The sequence below is a fragment of the Pimephales promelas genome, chromosome 14 (genome assembly GCF_988280905.1).
Source record: "Pimephales promelas chromosome 14, fPimPro1.hap1.1, whole genome shotgun sequence".
NCBI classification, from domain to species: Eukaryota; Metazoa; Chordata; class Actinopteri; order Cypriniformes; family Leuciscidae; genus Pimephales; species Pimephales promelas.
Window position 1 is genome coordinate 28668780 of NC_142782.1, and position 21927 is coordinate 28690706.

Consider the following 21927-nt stretch of genomic DNA (forward strand, 5'->3'; position numbering starts at 1 on the left):
AATCACTGGGTCTTACTTTTTGGATTCAAATTAGACCAATCTGCTTTTAAAAAGTTATGACAGTCTTTTCTAAATGACTAACTTGTTAGATTGTCAGAGCATTACACACATTAAAAACACTTAGTTTATTATCACTAAGGCTATTCTTAACTGCTGGCTTTGCTGCAACAGACTGCAGAGCTGTGTAAATGAACAACAGCGCCCTCTATGGGTGAAATTTTCTCCACGTCGTACCTTCCCCAGAATAGAGATGAATCGCAGGTATCTCTCCTCAAAAACATCCTGTTGTTGCCTTTTGAAGATGTTCGGTCTTCTACAGAAGCCATCGCTCTTGGTGAGTGTGTCAGGATGAAGGATCTCATAATCTACAGAATGACGTTTAGAACTGTCATGATGGCTGAACATAATATTACAGTATATGTTTCAGGACAAATCTAACCCAGATGTATGAGTCATTTCTTATAAACAATAAAATAAATAAACTTCCTCAATAAAATGCTAAACTTCAGAGTAACAATTAAATATTTCAATTAAAATTCATGGAAATAATTATTAAATTAATATCAACATTACACATTGATAATAATGATAATGGATGTATTCAATAAAGTTAAATTGATTGCATATTTAATATTTTAATATAGCCCTTAAATGTCAAATAAATAAATATATATACACACACATACACATGTATTATGTATATAGGAGGACTATATATTATATAATAAATAAATAAGTGGAAAATAATAATACATTTAAAGCATGTATTTAATGATAAAATGATAATATTAATTACATTTACATTTATTATATTAGAGATTTAGTACTTGCATTAATTTTATAAATGGGATAATAACAATTTCATATGTGAAAAAGAAAGTGTTCTTCCAGATCACAAACATCAGTGTCATTGTGAGAAGGGAGCCGGTGTACATCTGTGTGTTACCTGAAGTGATGAGGCTGTTAAGTTGTCGGATGATGCTCCGGCAGGACGGTCTGAGCTCAGGCTGGTACTGCATACACTGAGCGATCAGGTCGGCCAGCTCAGCCCACTCCAGCGCAGGCAGGTTTGAGAAGTGCTCATAAAACTGCTGCTTCTGGATACAAAGAAGGACAGCAGCTGTTCAGCCACAGAACAATGGTGGAGTCACATGGCCCAAGTATTTGCATAGCTCTCAAATTTTTCAAGGTCATTGTGACCTTTATCCAGAATGTATAACATCCTAAAGAAAATTTGGATTTAATTTATGATGTTGTATTGAATTTATGATTGTATATTAATTGTGAGGTGTATACTTGTATGAGGTCCAGGCCCTGCAATGGAGCTTCTCCACTATTGAAAATCTCCCACAGCGTTGTTCCAAAACTCCACTTGTCACACTCCAGTTCGATCTCAAGTGTATCCAGAACCTCTGGGGCCACCCATGGGATTCTGTCCAACACCACTGGATTCACAGAAATGTGCATTTTATGATTTTATATACAATCATGTTAGAGTGTAATAGCACGAATTAGACAAAAAGCACACACTTCCAGTGGGCAAAACCTCAATAATTGAGAAAAATGCTTAAAAAACTAATTGGTAACAATTTACTTAAAGCCTTTATGTATAATACATTATGAAGGTACTCATATGTTATAAAGCATTATATATTTTCATAAGTAATTGTAACCACGATCATATTACAAAAATAATGTATGCATTAAAACAAATGACAAACAACCAATTGCAGATGTAACAAGAAATCTTCAAATATTATGTTACATTTATTTATGAAAAGATAAAATGCATTTTAACATACATTAAGCAGATTATTTATTGCATGTTCTCACCAAAAGGGAATTTTCGAGCCATGCATGGTGTAATTAATTCTTAATGAGAGCTAAATAAAGAATCTATTACTATTCTCTCTAGTATTCATTTAAAATACAATTCATTCTAGAAGAGTAAATTATATTGATTTTGTTCATCTTCATTGGTTTGATATTCATCTAGTTGTTCAACATAATTACCCTCTTTTCCCAGCATTGCCACGCTGATGCCAGGGTCACTCAGTTTAATGAAGGGTGAGTTATTGGAGGAAGAGTCACCCTCTCTGGCTAACAGCAGATTCCTTGCACAAACATTCCCATGTGCAATATTCTTCTCCTCCTGCACATGATAGACAAAAAGAAAAATGTTTTTTTAAGCACTGCCAAAATCAGATGCATCCCCTCAAAAACTGAGAGCTGAAAAGTCAACCAATATTGAATGAAGGATTCTTGACAACTTTTACATTTGGTTCTTCTCAATTCTGAATATTTTGTTGCATTTTTTCCAGAATATACATACCATAAATAAACATTTTTTATTAAATACACATAATGCACACTTAAATTTATTCAGCAAAGATGCATTAAACTGACCAAAAGTGACAGTAAATACTTTTACATTATAACAAAGAACTTTCTATTCATCAAAGAGAACTTTCTATTCATCCCTTATTATTGATTATAATCATAAATGAGCAGCAGATCAACACATTAGAATGATTTCTGAGAGATCATGTGACACTGAAAACTGGGGTAACGTTAAAATACATTATAAAATAAAACAATTAAAAAAAACAATTAAAAACAATAAAATAAAATAAAAAAACAGCCATGCAAGTTTGATAGCGGCGCCCCTGACACATCTCGCGAGAATCACGAAATGGTTTACGGCAACGACGTCACACACATCAACAACAACATACTGTGTGAAGCTACTTGCACGCATCCAAGAAAACTCGGTCAGAAATGTCCAGAAAAAGGAAAAGGGAATCGGACCATGCTAGAAACCGGACAGGAGTCCACTCGGTCAGGCTTTCACTCGTTGGCGCGGGCACATGATTGTAACTGAGATGCTGACCTGCCGATCTTGTGATGGACTTGTCTTGTAAGTAAATCTCTTATTTGTAAACTTTGCGTTCTATGTATGTTGCTGCGTTAGCTTGTAGTTTGTCATTTTTTACGGTGCTGTTCATTCATCCGTTGTTGATAATTAGAGTTCAATAATTCCCACACGTCTAGCTAGCTTTCGTTTACCAAAGCTGTGTAAGCAGACTTCCTAACAAACAGTCGTTTTTCTTAGTTTTGTTGTTTTTTTTTCGTTATGTTTTATTGCCGAGGTTGCCACAAGAGCTAGTTTGCCAGCTGAACTCAGGTGTTGTGATGACGTGTATCACGTTAGTCCCGTGTCTGATTTCTTATGTCGTGCGTAAGTTACTGTTATACAAACTTTAGCTGACTAACAGTGCACTTCCCGACTGTAATTTTTCTTCAAATTGTGTTGATTATGAACCAATTAAATCTTGACGCTGTTGATTCTGATTCCTTCGATTATCATGAGGACATAGTCAATATCTCACATAATTATTAGGACATAATTAAGCCTAGAGGTTGTAAATAGTGTAATTGAACACAATTTGCCAACTATTAAATTGTAAATCATGTCTAATGAAATCATAACGGCCAGTGTTATGAAATAATGCGACGTACATTTAACTTTATTGATGTCATCTGACATTTTGTAATGTTTACAATCAAAAAACACAAATGAAATTAAATATACTGTATTAGTCCAACACTATAGGCTATTTACTTGTGATTTAGCAGAAATCATCTAAAAACGTTATAAGCCAGCAAACGCGATAGGCAACTTTATTATTATAAAGTAGTCTAACAACACTTGACAGTAGTTCAGTAGACTGTCTATGGCAGTAACAGGGGAATAAGGTTATTTACGACAATGCAAGTACACCATCGCGGCTCTAGAGGTCACTGTTTTACAAAAGAATCAGAGAGTGCAGTTGAAACCAAAAAGACATTATTTTCTGTTATGGCTGATAAATGGCCAATATTCAAAATCTCCTTGACCTTACGGATTATTTAACTAAAAAATTATAGTTCTCTTACAAGAGGTTCTCTCGTATTGCGTAAGCTAGTTTACGCTACGGGAAAGATTCATCTTTGCTGAGAAGTTGAAGCCAAAAAATTATTCCATAATTTTGTAATCATTGTCAACGCAGTCTCTCTGAGGCAGACCGTGAGCGGGGCTAGCTAGCAGCTCATTGGTTCGCTCAGAGAGAATGCACGAACCTATGGGAGAGCGGCGCTGAGCCCGCGGCCAATGAGCGGACGGCGCTCGCTCATTGCGTCAGAGCCCGTCGAAAGGGGCGTGGCTACAGTGTATAAAACTGGCTCTCCCAGGCTCGGTAGACGATTTTCATCATTTCAGCGAGCTACACGCATCCGCTGTTCTGGGAAGAAACCTTCTAGCGAGCTCCGGAGACTGAGGAAGCCGGCCGTCTGCCACCTTCAGCCGTCCTGCAAGCTAGCGCCGTCCGACGCCGTATCATTTTTACCATATTCCATTTACAAAAGAGCTCGAGCATCTTTTTCAAGATGCCTCGCTTTTCCTGCGGTTCATGCCGCTCCCCACTCGAGGAAGGAGACCGCCACCCCATCTGCTCTCTCTGTCTCGGAGTGGATCACGCAGAGCTCGCCCTCGGCAACGGAGGATGCGACCACTGCGGGCACCTCCTCCCTGCGGGCACGACTGCAGGCGGTCAAGACCGCTCCCGCGCCGCCTCTCACTTCGCCACGGAAGAAAAAACGCCGCTCCCAGAGGCCGCCGGAGCCCCCTGCGGATCCATGCGGGCCGCCACTGCCGCCCACCGACCTCTCTTCCTCTCTGCCCCAGCCGGACATACAGTTGCCGCCGAGTGGCCGCTCTGTCACCTCCGACGACACCGCGGAAGAGAAGGACTCTTGTTCGCTGCACGCTTCGGACAGCGAAGACTGGTCGTCGATTAGCTCTTCGACGAGAGAGTCTGTGGGGACCCGCGCTGGTATTGAAGAGGAATTGCTGCGCCTCCTCTCACAGGCCATCGACCGCCTGGGACTCGAGTGGTCGCCTCCCCCCGAGCAACCACCGCATCGCATGGACGGAAAATTCCTGCACCGGCGCCCAGCCCCCGCCTGCAGCCGGGCTGCTCCATTTCTGCCTGAGCTACACAGCGAGCTCACTAAGTGCTGGAATGCCCCCCTTTCGGCTCGTAATCGCTCCGATATGTCCGCCTCGCTGCGCTCGGTGGACGGAGCCGCCGAGAGGGGATATACTGCAATGCCGCCCGTCGAGGACTTGGTCGCCGCTCACCTCTGCCCGCCCTCTGCCAGATGGCGTTCTTCCCCTACGCTTCCTTCAAAAGCGTGCAGAGCGACCTCCACTTTCCATGCTCGCGCTTATGCCGCCTCAGGACAGGCCGCCTCAGCGCTGCATTCCATGTCAGTCCTCCAAGTGCTGCAGAGCGACTTCTTGTGCGAGATGGCGAAGAGCGGTAGGAACCCATCCACCCTTTCGGATTTGAGAAGCGCGACGGACCTCTCCCTTCGCGCCACTAAAGCCGCCGCACAAGCCCTGGGGAGATGCATGGCCGCCCTCTGTGTCGCTGAGAGACACTTGTGGCTCACGCTTGCCGACATGGGAGATTCAGAACGCGCCGTGTTCCTCAACGCGCCTATCTCTCCGACCGGCCTCTTCGGATCTGCCGTCACGGGCTTCGTTGACCGCTTCTCCGAGGTACAAAAAGCCACCCAGGCCATGAACTTGTTCCTGCCCCGCCGCGTCAGCACTTCTGCAGGCCGCTCTCACGAACCTCCTGCCAGAACCCCGCAACAGCGCCCACCTCAGCAAGCTTAGCAGCCCCAGCGTAGACAGGGCGGCCGCCCTCGCTCTCGCTCTGACAGCCGCCGCAGACAGCCTCCTCCCCGGGGGCCTCGACCCAAGATCACGCTGAAGCCTGATCAGCAAAAGTCTGCCTAGCACAGCTGAGAAAAAGACGGCCTCCTCCCGCTGCGGCCGGACCGCCGTCAAAGTTTCGTCCTCTGCTAGTCCCCGAAGCCTCGCCGACTACAGTAGTGTTTACCGCCACAAACAAGCCGGTTCCCATGCCCGCTTGCGAGCGACAAAAAGCCGTTTTCACGGCCACTCAGAGATTTCACAAAAAGAGCGTAAAAGCCTCAAGTGTAAAAAATGTGCCCACAAGCATGTGTTCACGCATACACACAAGCACAATATGCCCCGTGTCTCCCACAGAGCCCATTCTCTCAGAGCGGCCACTGACCGCTCTAGTAGCAGAAAACATAAACACGCCCACGAGCCCGTGCGCGTGTCCCCCCTCTGCTCGCTCTGTCTCACAGCCCATAAACTCCTCTCTGAGTGTAAGTCCCGTTGCCACACACACTCTAAGCGCGCCCACACACAGTGTCCAGCCCGCTATGTGCAGCAATCAGGGCGAAATCGCCATTCAACCGCTAGCCGCATGCTGCGAAGCGTGGGAAGCCATGCCCGGCATCTCCCCGTGGGTTTTAAGCATCATAAAGAATGGCTATCGATTACAGTTTCGTCGCCGCCCGCCCCGCTCGCACGTTCGGCTCGAATCCGCTGTCAGCCCAGCTGCGATGAACACGCTCCGCTCAGAGATAGCGAAGCTGCTGCAGAAGGGCGCAATAGAGAGAGTTCCGCCATCTATGACCGAGTCGGGGTTTTACGGCCGTTATTTTCTTGTTCCCAAGAAAGACGGCGGCCTCAGGCCGATCTTAGATCTCAGGGTTTTGAACAAAGCGCTCATGAAGAGACCGTTCAAAATGCTCACAGTCAGAAAACTCCTCGCGCACGTCCGCCAGGGGGACTGGTTCATCTCTCTAGACCTGAAAGACGCCTATTTTCAGATCCAGATAAACCCTCATCACAGGCCATTCCTACGTTTCGCCTTCGAGGGTCTAGTTTACCAATATGCCGTCCTCCCGTTCGGCCTATCCTTAGCACCCCGTACGTTCACGAAGTGCATGGATACAGCGCTCGCCCCCCTGCGGAGTCAGGGGCTGCGCATTTTAAACTATCTGGACGACTGGCTGATCCTAGCACAATCCCAGACGGAGCTTCTGTCGCACCGCACAGTTCTCCTCAACCATCTGAAAGCGCTGGGACTCTCTGTCAACTGGACAAAGAGCTCTCTCCAGCCCAGTCAAACCATTTCATTCCTTGGAATAGATTTGAACTCGATCATGATGAGGGCTCGCTTATCCACACAGCGCGCGTGCCGTGTTCAGCGTCTAGCCGCCTCTTTTCGGATGGGTACCCACACATCCCTGAAGTCTTTTCAGAGGATGCTGGGTTATATGGCCTCAGCCTCTGCTGTGCTACAGCTAGGTCTCCTGCACATGCGCCCCCTTCAACTCTGGTTAAAGAGCCGCGTATCCCACCGCGAGTGGACTACGGGCCGCCAGATTATCAAGGTTACACAGACATGTATCACTGCTCTGAAACCATGGTCAGTAACCGATTGGTTTCAGAGGGGCGTTACCATGGGAACCTTTTCTCGCCGAAAAGTCATCTCGACAGACGCATCCAACACGGGTTGGGGTGCGGTCTGCGAGGGCTCACCGGCCGCCGGCCAGTGGTCGAGCCAGGAGAGTTCCCTACACATAAACTGTCTGGAAATGATCGCGGTCGAGAACGCGCTGATGTTTTTCCTCCCGCGCATACACGGTCACCACGTCCTGATTCGCTCAGACAATATGGCCGTGGTGTCCTACATCAACCGTCAGGGCGGGGTCAGATCCAAGAATCTCTTTCATCTGACGCGCCGCATCCTATTGTGGTCCCAGAGTCACCTGCTCTCGCTCAGAGCGACGCACGTACCGGGCCATCTGAACGACGGTCGAGACATGCTGTCCAGGAACCTTGTCTCCCCCGGAGAATGGTCCCTTTACACTCAAACAGTTCAAACATTGTGGCGCCTATTCGGCAGAGCAGAGATAGATCTTTTCGCGTCAGAAGAGAACGCTCACTGCCCGATATTCTTTTCAAAGAGCGAGGACGCGTTAGCCCAGGATTGGCCCCGCCGCCCGCTCTATGCTTTTCCCCCGATTTCTCTGCTACCGCAGGTCATTCAGAGAATCAGGGACACACGCCACTCGGTGCTCCTCATAGCCCCGCGCTGGGAGAATCAGATTTGGTTCCCGGAGCTCACGCTGCTGTCACGGACAGCCCCGTGGCCCATTCCAATCAGAGCAGATCTCCTCACTCAAGCTTGCGGCTCGATCTGGCATCCCCATCCACAGCGCTGGGCGCTTCATGCATGGGTGACCAACGACTACTCGTCGATTTGCCAGAAGGAGTTCTGAACACGATCAAACATGCCAGAGCGGAATCTACTAGAACAGTGTTTCCCAACCCTGTTCCTGGCGGCACACCAACCCTGCGTGTTTTCTTTGTCTCCCTAATCAAACACACCCGATTCAACCCATCAGCTCATTAACCCACCTGATTATGAGCTGATGGGTTGAATCAGGTGTGTTTGATAAAGGAGACAAAGAATACACACAGTGTTGGTGTGCCGCCAGGAACAGGGTTGGGAAACACTGTACTAGAAAGCTCTATGCTGCAAAATGGTCTTTGTTCTCCAGATGGTGCACCGACAAAAACTTGGACCCACGGACGTGCAAGGTTTCGTCTTTGTTCGTGTTCCTTCAGGAGATGTTGGATAAGGGCAGGTCCCCATCCACTCTAAAGGTTTACGTGGCAGCCGTCGCGGCGTACATTGAACCCCGGCGCGCCCAGTCGTTGGGCAAAGACGAGCTAATCATCCGCTTCCTCAGGGGAGCCAGAAGGATGAAACCCCCTCGCCCCCCCACGGTGCCGGTCTGGGATCTTTCTATAGTTCTAGAAGCTTTGAAAGCCCCACCGTTTGAACCACTCGAGTCCGTGGAGCTAAAATACCTCTCGCTAAAAAACGTTTTTCTGACTGCCCTCGCCTCAGTAAAACGCGTGGGGGACATTCACGCGCTGTCTTCTAGCGCCGCGTGCCTTGAGTTTGGACCTAATGACTCCATTGTCATTCTGAAACCTAGACACGGTTACGTTCCAAAAGCGATTGGTACTCCCTTCAGGGCGCAAGTGATCTCTCTATCGGCGCTGCCTGCATCCGAAAGTGAACGTGACACTGATCGCCTCTGCCCGGTCCGGGCTCTGAGAGTGTACACTACACGCGCTGCTGCGTTCAGACGCTCGGAGCAGCTGTTTGTGTCGTTCGGCGGCCGCACCAAGGGTCTAGCCGCCTCTAAACAGACACTGTCTAGGTGGATAGTGGATGCTATTGCTTCTGCTTACGCCTCAAAAGACTTGCCTCGTCAGGGCTCATTCCACCAGAGGCATGGCCTCATCGTGGGCATGGTCCTGCGGAATTTCCATTCACGACATTTGTATGGCTGCGGGATGGGCTTCCCCGTCCACTTTTATCAGATTCTATAACTTGGAAGTTCCCACCTTACAGGCTAAATTACTGGCGGTCTAGTACTATACAGCTCTCCTATAAGAAGCTGCACTATTGGGAGTCCTATCACAACCGGTTCGCCCCTTGTGCTTCCCCCTATGTGCTTATGCGTTTACGTTCACGGCCCGCTATGCCGGCCGCCTTAAGGGCGTTTTGCATTAGATAATAACGGCCGCTATGCTGGCCGCCTTATTGTCTTCTTCCACCTTAAGATTCCCCGGTGTTTTCCCCCTGGGATGCTTAGTGGTTACATAGCGCGCACGGCGTTGACCAGATGTTCCCGTAGCGTAAGCTAGCTTACACAATACGAGAGAACCTCTCGTAAGAGAACGAATCGGTTACCTAACGTAACCTCGGTTCTCTCTAGATGAGGGAACGAGTATTGCGTTCCCGGCCGTGCTTGCGCCATCAGTGTTTCGCTTCATGCCGAAAGAAATCGTCTACCGAGCCTGGGAGAGCCAGTTTTATACACTGTAGCCACGCCCCTTTCGGCGGGCTCTGACGCAATGAGCGAGCGCCGTCCGCTCATTGGCCGCGGGCTCAGCGCCGCTCTCCCATAGGTTCGTGCATTCTCTCTGAGCGAACCAATGAGCTGCTAGCTAGCCCCGCTCACGGTCTGCCTCAGAGAGACTGCGTTGACAATGATTACAAAATTATGGAATAATTTTTTGGCTTCAACTTCTCAGCAAAGATGAATCTTTCCCGTAGCGTAAACTAGCTTACGCAATACTCGTTCCCTCATCTAGAGAGAACCGAGGTTACGTTAGGTAACCGATTCGTTTTCAATGTTTAAAATTTGACTGATCAAATATCATTAATTTTAAACTGATAACTGGTCCTGAATATAACGTAGTTCTGGATGTTGTCATTAGTTTATCATTCATGGATGGATATGTCTCACCAGGAAGTTGAGAGCACAGGCCAGTTGCTTGGCCACGTCTAGTTTCCAGCTGACTGAGACCGACGTGCTCCTCCTCAGGTACAGGTCCAGTGCCCCGTGCTTCACAAACTCCTGCACCATGATGTCTGCGGGGGACAGGGAGGACACACTTTAGTCACATGGCTGCATTCACAGGTACTCAGGCAACCAGCATCACCAACGACACTCCAGACCCACTCAAGAATTCAAGAGAATTTAAAGAGCTGAGGTCATTACACAGACTTTTAATTGCTTTTATAGAGTTTGTCCTCTCATGTTTAAACTTTGATAAAAGAGTGACTCCTAAGAGTGCTTTTACGTGACTTACTTTTGGATTTGTGCACGCTGATGCCATATACCAGAAGAAGGTGCTTGTGGGAAATTTGACTCATCAAACTGGCCGCCTCAAAAAAAGACTTTAAAACAGGGGGAAAAAGGCATAATTAAATGGCTGAAAATACAAAATTGTTGTAATAAGGGTTCCTACACCAAAAATTTCAGACTATATTTAACATAAATGGTTCTTACAGCATTATTTTCAGCATAATATTTGGTATCATCTGTAAATATTATTTTCTCAGGGTTTCATTGGTTTTCTCAAAGTGACAACATCCACTTTATAACCTGCATTAATTCATCAGTTTGATACTGCGAATGTTGTTTTATTTTGCACAATTACCAAACAGCAAAGTGCAGTCTGAGTAAAGTTCAAAAGATGATAAAGACATATTTTGCGTTTGACAATCATTTAATGATCACTAAACTTTTGCCATGAAAACACCCTGCTTGTATGATACACTTATATTTACAAATTCTTAATTTTATATTTTAGAAAACTGAATAGGGGCAATAACCTGGAAACACATTTTTTCATCATACTCTTTTCTTTTTTCCATAAAAATTAAGACCTGGAAATTTCCCAAATCAAAATTCCATACTTTTCCTACTGCATAGGAACCCTGCATGTGTAATCATTATTTACACAAGCTCTTTATTACATGCCACAACTATGTTCAGCATATGTTTCAGGAAAGAAAACACACCTCCCAGCAGTTTTTATGATTTGCATCCAGGACCTTCAGAAGCACCTCCGTGGAGTGTGTCGCTCCGTCCCGCTGGTCTGTCTTACTCCCGCTAAAGATATGCGTGAAGGAACCTTGGCCTAAGCTTTCCCTCTGTTAAAAGAAAAGGAAGGATCTTGACTTGAATTGTATTGAGGTTAGACATTTTATTTTCCCTAAAATCAAACACTTTCAGTCAATCAATGAAAATTGAGCAGAAGTATGTAGGATGGAGAAGCCAGGCTAGACTCACGCTGGAATTGATACGGAAATAACTACGCCATATTTAGTATTTGTATCACTGTATCGAGTGCTAAGGAAGCCTCTGGAGCTGAAATTCTGATAAAGTAATGGCCGTTTTGTTTCCGACACACGCTGTAAGCGATAGACCAATCACAATAGACTGGGCCGTCTGACCAATAAGAGGAGAGTGGGCTTGAGGAAAGGAGGGCCTTAGTGAGACTGAATCTTCTAACAAACCATTTTAAAGTGTTTTTGACCAAAATCAGGAACCTTTAAAATAGCATGGGGCACTTTAACATTTTTTTTTTAATAATAATACATTTTTATGCCCTCAAATGAGTGGTGATACCTCTGAACAAACATTCATGAAAATGTATTAAAACCCTTTATGAATTTGTATAATTGTACCCAGGTGATGTTGTCGTGTTTAATCATGTGGAACTGCATGTGGCTTGGGTTTTGTCTCTGTAACATGGGGGAACTGGGCATCTCAGCCATACTGCTGTTACGAACAATGATCATGTTGGTGAGTTCTGCAGAGAAGACAAGAAATAGCACATACAAATCCTTATATATATATTTTAAATATATAATGGTAACAATATTCTGGTGATGTCCAATTATTTTTAGATATTTGATTCAAAATTATATGTAGAAAAACACAAAGCACAAAAGCAAATATTTCACAGAAATGTTCTACCTTTTGGTCTGGGTGGGCAGCACTTGCCCAGGGTGACGGGGATGTCTGACATGAGAAGTGTACTGTGCTGATAGAAGTCTGTGAGCTGTCGTAGACTGCAGAATGAGCTGTGGATCCCAGCCAGGCTGAACTTCTCATTTTTCTCTATCAGGCAGTCCTTGTAATCCATCCCTAGAGGAGTCTGGTGGAACATCCAGAACTTAAGAAATACAGTATATCACTGGAGTTTAGTCATTAACAAACCAGCTAAATTGTATAATTAAAATAAGGTTATGCTGGAGTTGTTTTAAAATTCACATTATAATAATACTAAGGAGCATTGTTGTGGAAAGTTAATTTTAAAAGAGAATTCATATATTATTTAGTTGTATTTTTTACGGAAAGTAATCTGCTACATTACTTTTTCTCACCTAGTTGAGGCTTACTCTTTTTCTAGGTTTTTAATTTAATATTTATTGTTTTAATTTAAAGGGACAGTTCACTTTGAAATTATTTTTTGATATGTTTTAGCTTACCTCAAGGGCATGTAAAATGTTGGTGTCTTTGTTTCCGCAGTAGTTTCAATTTTGATATTTTTCGGTCAAACAGTTCTTGTCTGTCAGTCATATAATGGAGGTCTATGGTCACCACCTCAAAGAGCACGCACAGAGAAGTCCAAATTAAACATGATTTAATGACTCGTAAATGTAAGTACACATTGATGGCCTAAGACACGAAACGAGCAGTTTGTGTGAGAAAACGAACAGTATTTATATAGTTTTTACCTCTTGTAACCACAGCCACGTCCAAGTGATCTGAGGGCGGTTACAAGGTTACAAGAGGTAAAAACTATATAAATACTGTTCGTTTACTCACACAAACCGCTCGTTTCGTGTCTTAGGCCATCACTGTGTACTTACATTTACGAGTCATTAAATCATGCTTAATTTGGACTTCTCTGTGCGTTCTCTTTGAGGTGGTGACCATAGATCTCCATTATATGACTGATAGACACAAACTGTTTGACCTAAAATTATCAAAATTGAAAATACTGCGGAAACAAAGACACCTCCATCTTGGATGCCCTTGAGGTAAGCTAAAACATACCAAAAATTAATTTCAAAGTGAACTATCCCTTTAATGCGGCAATGCATTCAACATCATATCTTAGAGAACACACCATCGGTTTCTTTTAAAAACACATTTAGATTATTATATTCTGCCCACTTAGAAAATTCCCTAACCTCTAGAGCAGGGGTAGGCAAGTTTGGTCCTATGAGAGCCGCTGTCCTGCAGAATTTAGTTCCAACCCTAATCAAACACACCTGAACAAGTTTTTTTTTCAGTGTTGGAGCCAAACTCTGCAGGATAGCAGCTCTCTAGGACCAAACCTGCCTACCCCTGCCCTAGAGCTGTATGCCGTACAAAATACACCTTCACATCATCGATTATAATGCCTACTCTATATCTCTTTTTATTGAATTCTTTTCTTTATTCTTGTATTTGTTTTGTACTTTTTGCCTGTTCCTGCGCACACATGAGTGTCTGTGACCACATTATGGAGAATTCAGCGGTTGAAAAACAAATTTCAGCAAATTAATTAACATGAAAAGTAATGTGCATTACTTCAATAAAAGCAACACAAATATTAATGTGTAAATTTATTAAGTATTGCATTACTTCAATCATTACATCAAAAAAAGAAATCTGATACGTAATGCATGTTACCTCAACACTGCTAAGGAGTGATAAATAAAATGTAGTTAATAAAATGTAAATAAAATCCGATATAAACTCTGTTTTAGTTACTTACTGTTAGTGAAAACCCAATGCTTGGTGCTTTATAATGTTTGTATGAGTCCAGCAAATCTGGTACCTGTATGCAAACAGTGAGGAAGTACTTGTCAAAGTCCATGGGACTGTGACGTAACAGGAACATCCCATTTTTGGCTCCAGCTTTCTTAAGCTTGTGCACTGCAAATTCTGACCTTTAGAAAACACAACAAAAATTCTGCTTATAATTTAGTTATTGCCTTTCTAAATTTACCAAATGGGTATGAAATTGTGTGGTACGTGATCGGGCCGTGGCAGTAATTCTTTAAGTCCTCCAGTAAGCTTGGTGGGGCCACCTCTGCGCAGAAATAGTGAGTTGAATCTGTAGTCAGTCTAAAATATCCATCAACCAGAGACACAAAGGAAAGAGCCTCAGTTAAGGTTTGAAACTCAGCCTCCTATTGGTGGAAAGAGAAGCAAAATTAAAAAAAAAATGTTATATGAATGGCTATGTAATGTAGAATTCAACATAAAGTTACAATTTGTTATACATTCATAAATCTTGGTTAATCAAAAATGGTAGATGAATCACTGACAGAATTTTCAATACAAAAAAAAAAAACTGTAATAAAATGAATGCAATGCCACTACCATGCACTGGTCGTCCTGGCGTGTGAGGGTGACCACCCTTCCTTCCAGGGGCATCTGCTCTTGACAAAGACGCTTAATACTAATGTCTGTGATCTGGGGGAAATCACAAAACGTCTGCCATTCCTGTGAATGATACCAGAGGTAGCGCAGTAAATAACAGAGTGCAAGTCTAATGTACTGTACATACTGTTGAAAAGTTTGGATATTTTAACTTATACTCACCATGGCTAAAATTGAAATTAAATATATATATATATATATATATATATATAATATATAATATTATATATATATATATATATATATTATAAATATATAAATGTTGATATTATGAAATATTAACAATTTAAAATATTTAATATATTGTAAAATGTAGTTTTACAAAAAACATTTCTGTTTATTATCAATGTGCTACTTAATATATGGTCGTAGAAACTGTTACAAATTTATTTGATTAATACAAAGTTTTTTTTTATTATTTTGTAACATTATAAATGTCTGTAACTCGTGTCCACTTATGATCAATTTGATGCATCCACATTGAATAAAAGTATAAAAATGAATTAAAATTAATTAAATAAAATTAAACTTTACATCTAAAATTATTACAAATATAGATTTATGAAGAGTTAACAGTCTCAACAGCCACTGACTAGTGGATTGTACATTTTTGAATGTACAGCTTGACAAAATAAGCAAGATCACATGTTAAAGGAGTAGTTCACTTTTAAAAAAAACTTTTGCTGATAATTTACTCACCCCCATGTCATCCAAGATGTCTTCAGTCGAAAAACATTCCAGAATTTTCTCCATATAATGGACTTCATTGGGAACCAAACGAACTGAAATTGGTATTTAGACCTTGAACTGTTTGGTTCCCATTGAAGTCCATTATATGGATAAAATCCTGGAGTGTTTTCATCAAAAACCTTAATTTCTTTTCGACTGAAGAAAGAAAGGCGTGGACATCTTGGATGACATGGGGGTGAGTAAATTTATCAGCAAAAGGTTTTTTATTAAAGTGAGCTACTCCTTTAAATTAAGATTCTCCAGTTTTTTTCCAATGAAACACTTTTGATATTTACGCAATTATTTATATTTTTCGGTTAACTCCGGTATAAGTGAAGAGCAAATGACAAAGGCACTCATAAGTACTTTCAGGAACTAATCTCTTGGCTTTATGGAGAGTCATTGAATCATTCACAGAACCGATTTGTTCAAAACACTCAATCATTCATGAACAAATCAAGAGACTGCGTTTAAGAGTGACTCAATGAATCATTCACTCAGCAGTTTCGTTCAAAAACACTGATTCGCCTTACTGTGTTCTGTCCATTCCACTGTGGCTTTGTTAGGAACTATTTTCTTTGGTGGAGCACAAAGTAACTGGCAATATTTTATCAAAAATGTTGTTTACTGAACTTTTGTATTAAAACATCATCACACCGGCAGATGTACTGTCTAAATATGAACACGGCTACCCTTCTAGCCTACCTGGCTCTCCGTGGTCTGTATCTGAATCCCTCCCTCTCCAGACACCTGAACGGCTGTGACCCTCTGCTGCTCGCTCTGCTCTAACCATCCAGAGTGATGCAGAGTGAAGCTTTCTGAACCGTAAGCCGGCTCCACCACGTTCAGCTCCATCAGATACTTGAGCTTCAGTTTGCGTTCTGCTGCTGAGCATCTGCCCAGCTTCTTGAGGAAGCGCTTCAGGGTTTTGCGGATCTGATACCTCGCTAGGCGACTCATGCTCTGTATATGTCGTCTGTGAGTCTCTGGAAGGCAGGACTTGTAGCTGGAATAAGATTTTTTAATGCAGAATGAACAGAAAATCTCTGCACACACAGTTCTATCCATCAATTTATTGGAGACTTTCTCCATTTCTCATGTTGTAACATACCTTGTTGTATTGCAGATCTCACCAAGGCTCTGGTTCCTCTCTTTGGCCATACGCCACAGATCTAGTACGGCCATACCCAAACATTCCTGCTGCAAACTCAAAGCAGGAGAAATCCCGCCAGACCCAGACACAAAATCACTGCGGGACTGAAACAGGGAGGCGGTACATTTTAACGCCAGCTTTTTTTTTTTTAATTATTTGAATTATATCGATACATCATCAGGATAGAGGCACATAATACTGGTAATATTCAATTGCCTTTTGAGAAGGCAATGATACATTATTGTGCTATACTGTATACCTGAGCAAAAAGATACTCGATGACGCCGTAGTCCAGCGCAGCACAGATTGGTTCTCTGCTGAGTCTAAAGCGGTACGACGCTCTGGACCCTTGACCAAACCAGCTCGAGAAGAAAAATCTTTAACACACAGAGAAAAGCTTTACAATCATACAAACAGATTATCTCTTAAAACACAATTTTCATTCTCTCGCAGTTTAATTTGTTTTTTGTCCACTAGTAAAACTATTTCAGGTTTTAATCATTTTATTACAGTACTTGTATTAAGGTTTTTTGAAGTTTTTCATCTGATATTTTTACTTTATTTCAGCTGTTTTGATTAGTTAGTTTTGGTACCATAACAACACTGCAAGCAATGGCCAACAATGCATTATAGTGCATCACAGAAGAATTCTGCAATTCTTTACAGACTGTAAATCTCTCAGATTTCATTATTCATTGTTATTCAAATATTTTCATTTTTGTTCTGAAGATGAACAAAAGTCTTACATGATGATATAATTAAAACTTAGTAACTTCCAGTATACTTTTCACAGACACTATTGTCTTCTTGGTAACCAAACCAAGTTTTTGTTTGTGATGGAAATGACGCCACAAATAAGGGTGTGTGAACATCGACATAAATCGTTTTCAAACCATAAATATTGACATTTTTGCTTATTTAAAAAAGTGTACTCTTTCATTTATTGTTTAAAAACATAATAGTATTTTTTATGACACATGTAAACATTCTAACCTGGGTCAGGGAGAAGGTTAGAACAATATAATATTTTCAAAACAGGCATTTGCAAATTAAATTTAAATAAATGGCATGAATAGGCTAGTTAAATAAGGAAACAACCTAATATTCAGTAATCTATTTATAAATAAAATATGATCATTGCAGCAGTTTCTATACCTCACTCTGTAGTGAACTTTGATTGCCTCCTCATTCCTAAATACATGAGTTGGTGGATACCAGTATGAAAGATCTTCTGATGCCAGTGCAAACAGGTTGTGGAACACAGGACGAATCCCTAAAAATATAAATATTAATTTCAGGTTATTGTAATATTGATGATGCAAAAAAAAAAAAATGACATGAGCAGATTATTGCTTAAAGTGTAACTTATTCTGAAAGAAACTCAATAAAGGTTATCATCAGCAACACCTCTGCAACATTTTTAAAAAGCTTTGTAGATGTTATAAGCAGATAAAAAAGTGGAAAGAGTATATCCTTAAAAATAGAAGCTTTTGACCTTTAAAAAACAGACATCATTATTAATCATCTAAAACATGTTAAACGTCTCACCGCTGGCTTTTGCTGCTAGCACGCACACGCTTTCAGCTGTGATGTATATGGTGGGGATAGTAAAAGTGGTCTCTGAATGTAAGCAGGGGCTGTAGTACAGATGCACTTGCAGGGCAGAGTCACAGCTGGACTTCTGACTGCCGGCCCTTTCGCTCTTCATCAGTGGCACCTCCTCTTCACTCATGGTGTTCTCACCAAAGCAATCTCCTGATTGGATGAAAAGAACTAGGATATTTTTTCTCAACAGATGTAGGTGTTTACTGACTGTCCAAAACTGAAATTAGGATGTTATTAAAATAAGACTAATGGTTATTTCTGACAGAAAATAAATTTTTCTTATGTTAGAGACAGGCAAAAAGTGACAAAATAAGATAAATAAACCTGCATGTTCTGTTTAGGGCTTTTTTTTTTTTTTTTAAAGCTTTTTCAATAAAGTCCCTATAAAGTCAAAGTTAAGTATGTGTTCTGAGTTTGTCACACCACAAAATGTATTATTAGCCACCCAGCCAAATTTGAATGTTAAAAAAAGCCAGCAAGCACATAAAACAAGCTATTTTATTAGCCTACGCATAACCTGGCGAAGGCATAGCTGTAGTAACTAAGTACTGACAGCGTGATTGAGCGCCGGCCAAACTGATGCGTCATCTGGTGTGTCATCAAGTAGGGGCGTGTCCACGAGCTCAGGGGCTCCAGTGCGTTATCGAGCCCCCGTTTTAGCCCCGCCCAAAAAATCCGGAAAATAGCAATAGCAAAAAACTGTTTAAAGGTCCAAAACTGTTTGACTCCACGTTTCAGTACTTCACAGTCTTTGTAATATGTTTAGCAATACGTTTCTAACATTTATAATGTGTTTAGATTTTTTTTTTTTTAGAATTGCCTTTACAGGGACTTTAAAGTGCCCCTTTTATGCTTTGTCAAATATTACCTTTCACACAGTGTAATATAGCTGTTTGTGAATGGTTTTAAAGATCAAAGTACACAACAAATAAAGTTATTGTCTCCTAAAAGAAAAAAATCAATTCTAAACTGCCTGTAATGAGTCGTCAGCAGTTCAGTCTCACTTCTTTTTACATATGTACATAGCAATGTAACATATTTGCATAATTCCAGCCTATGGTCTTCATTGACTGCCCACAAACAACGTTTTATTTGACCCGCCGTCAAACACTGTAGTTGTACAGTAGCGGAGGCCTGTAAGATTTTGGTTTGTTGTCAACATGAAGAGGCTGTTTTCCCTGCTGCAAATTCACTTCATGTACTCACGCTCAAATTGATAACAAAAAAAAAAACAAGTTGCCATTGTTTGTATCACTGTGTATTGAGTGCTAAGGAAGCCTCCAGTAATGAAATTTAGGTATAGTAATAGATGTTTCGTTTCAGATACACCAATAGAGTACCGAAGTGATGACGTCACTTTGTAGGACAACTCGGAAGCTAATGGCGCATGGGTTTCCTCTGTCGAAAAGCAAGGAATTTTCCCCATAGACTTTTGGAAAATCGCAAAAAAATAAGATCTCTGTTCAACAAAGAGTTGTGACCCTTACACGTTTTGTCTAGCAAGATAATCTTTACAAGTTAATCCAAAATTTATACATTTTGAAGCCTAATAAAGATTTTAAAAAACACAATCATGCACAATAAAGTTTAAAAAACCACAAGCAAGTTATAACTGTGTGTTCTATGTCATAGATCAAAACGTGAAAATATTTAGAGGCTTTGTTCACCACAGACCTTATTTCAGGCAATTTAGCAAAAACCCATTTAAAAATCCCATAGAATTTAGAGCGAGGGAACCGGTAGTGCTAAAATGCTAACTCACTTCCGCGTTTCGGCCTACAGAGTGACGTCGTAACTTCGGCACTCTATTACAACAGACTGGGCTGTCTGACCAATCAGAGCAGAGCAGGCCAATCATAACAGACTGGGCCCTTTGACCAATCAAAACAGAGTAGGCCAATCACAAGAGACTGGGCCCTTTGACAAATCAAAACAGAGCAGTCGACCAATTACAACAGACTGGGCCGTCTGACCAATCAAAGCAGAGCAGGCCAATCACAACAAACTGGGCCGTCTGACCAATTAGAGCAGAGGAGGCCAATCACAACAGATTCTTTGTCAAAAGAGGTGATGTGCAATGTATATGATGAGAAAATTAAAGTGTTTTTTGACCTTGGATGCATGGAAAGGATAATAGGGGCACTTTAAAGTTCACTTTTGCTATATGAATACTGATTATAAATTAAACTTCCACTTTACTGCACCTTGTAAATTAAAAATGTTACATTACTTTTTCTGGGGGTCTCCCTCAGCTATATACTGTCTATATATAGCTGATATGTATTTACCCCAAACTGAAGCAATGTTGCTATTTTTGATAATGTTGTGTTTTAGAAAAGTATAGGCCTAACGTTTTGGCATTTAACAGAGGGTTACATTTCAACAATATCTTTCAAATGGGCTTTAAGTCAAAAGAACATTTTAAAAGGTGAATTTGAAAGGCCAGGTTTGCAATTATTATTATTTTTAGACACAAATAATCAGGGTCTTCAATAAATACAATTTACAATTTAACCTAAATACAATTTTAAGAGAACTTGAGGCCTACTGTAAGTTGGCGTTGACGTTGTATGGTAAAGCAGTGGATTATTGTTAACACCAGTTCTTGGAACCATGGTGGTCACACCAATGATAGAAGTGAGGTCATCCTTTCTCAAGTTGACGATCTGTACTTTCCGTAACAAACTAATTCATGGGTGTTTTCCAATAGCTTTACCAAATTAAGTCGCCATAAACAGAAAAGGATTTGATATATATTTAGGATTTTAAGTTAAGGTTAGCTAACACAAGTTTGGTTTGGTTTTGAAAATTTAATTTGGTGTTAAATATTATAGTTATACATCCTATTACAAAAGTATATCTATTCAATATCCATCCAATAACCCAATAAAAATAATACATACAAGCAATGTTTTCAATGCAATACAACACCATCACTCAAAAAAACATATTTCATTGGTAGTCACATGACTTCCACTGGCATATTCTTTGAAATGGCAAAATTACAAGTTGTTTTTCCATATTACGATTCTAATAAAGACAGCTAAGAGGTGTTACCTTATTTAAGAAGAAACATTGATGATTTGTTCATGTTGATGTGATGATGAGCTGCGTAAATATAACTCTGGCTTCGCTGTTGTGAGTCTCTGGTGGGAGGGATCAAATGAGACTTGTTTCCGGCAAGAGACAAACCGCAGAGGCACCTCATTTCCTGACTGCTTTAACAAGATCGACACCACTTGGTGTTTCTTTACTGCTCGGCCTCATCTGACATCTCAGTTTCTAGAACTGTGATCAGGCCTTAAATTCAGAAGCCCACCAGAATAGTACAAGAATAGTGTGTATTTATAACAGTGTGAGAGAGAACGAGAAGGGGGTGTTTGCTGGAGCTGCTGGGGTTGTTGCTTTCCTTACGTGGGAAGACTGAAACTGTGGTTTCCTCTTTCTCTGCTAGTGAGCGTCGAGTTTGTTATTTCCGCCTGCAGAGAAAAACTGAGTAGTTTTTTTTTTTTTTTTTTTTTCCGTTTGGCCTGATACAACCCAGTGGCTTATGCAACTTTCATTTAAACTATGTTGATCAAGAAGTACGTGCACCCGATAGTGTTGAAATATCAGTTTATTGTGAATGTGCATTATTCTACAGCTCATCTCTGCGACACTACGGTACCAACAGGCAACAAATAATACATTTTTAA

General features: G+C 41.6%; 1 protein-coding gene across 3 annotated transcripts in view; it reads right to left on the reverse strand.

Moving 5' to 3' along the window:
• jak3 (Janus kinase 3 (a protein tyrosine kinase, leukocyte)) overlaps positions 1-21647 on the reverse strand; it is a 32494-nt gene extending 10847 nt beyond the window's left edge. The window contains exons 1-18 of one of the 3 annotated variants that reach the window (XM_039664325.2): positions 21290-21647; positions 18176-18382; positions 17783-17900; positions 16887-17004; positions 16586-16731; positions 16180-16480; positions 14686-14808; positions 14335-14492; positions 14075-14249; positions 12283-12463; positions 11991-12115; positions 11322-11453; positions 10607-10694; positions 10261-10385; positions 2014-2152; positions 1297-1445; positions 947-1097; positions 235-365 (exon numbers count right to left, since the gene is read on the reverse strand). In XM_039664325.2, coding sequence (XP_039520259.2) covers positions 235-365; positions 947-1097; positions 1297-1445; positions 2014-2152; positions 10261-10385; positions 10607-10694; positions 11322-11453; positions 11991-12115; positions 12283-12463; positions 14075-14249; positions 14335-14492; positions 14686-14808; positions 16180-16480; positions 16586-16731; positions 16887-17004; positions 17783-17900; positions 18176-18359 — 2544 coding nt within the window. In that variant the 5' untranslated portion in view covers positions 18360-18382; positions 21290-21647. The remainder of the gene's footprint in view (positions 1-234; positions 366-946; positions 1098-1296; positions 1446-2013; positions 2153-10260; positions 10386-10606; positions 10695-11321; positions 11454-11990; positions 12116-12282; positions 12464-14074; positions 14250-14334; positions 14493-14685; positions 14809-16179; positions 16481-16585; positions 16732-16886; positions 17005-17782; positions 17901-18175; positions 18383-21289) is intronic. The other 2 variants (XM_039664318.2, XM_039664329.2) reach the window with 2 other exon arrangements.
• Positions 21648-21927: the final 280 nt, after the last annotated feature.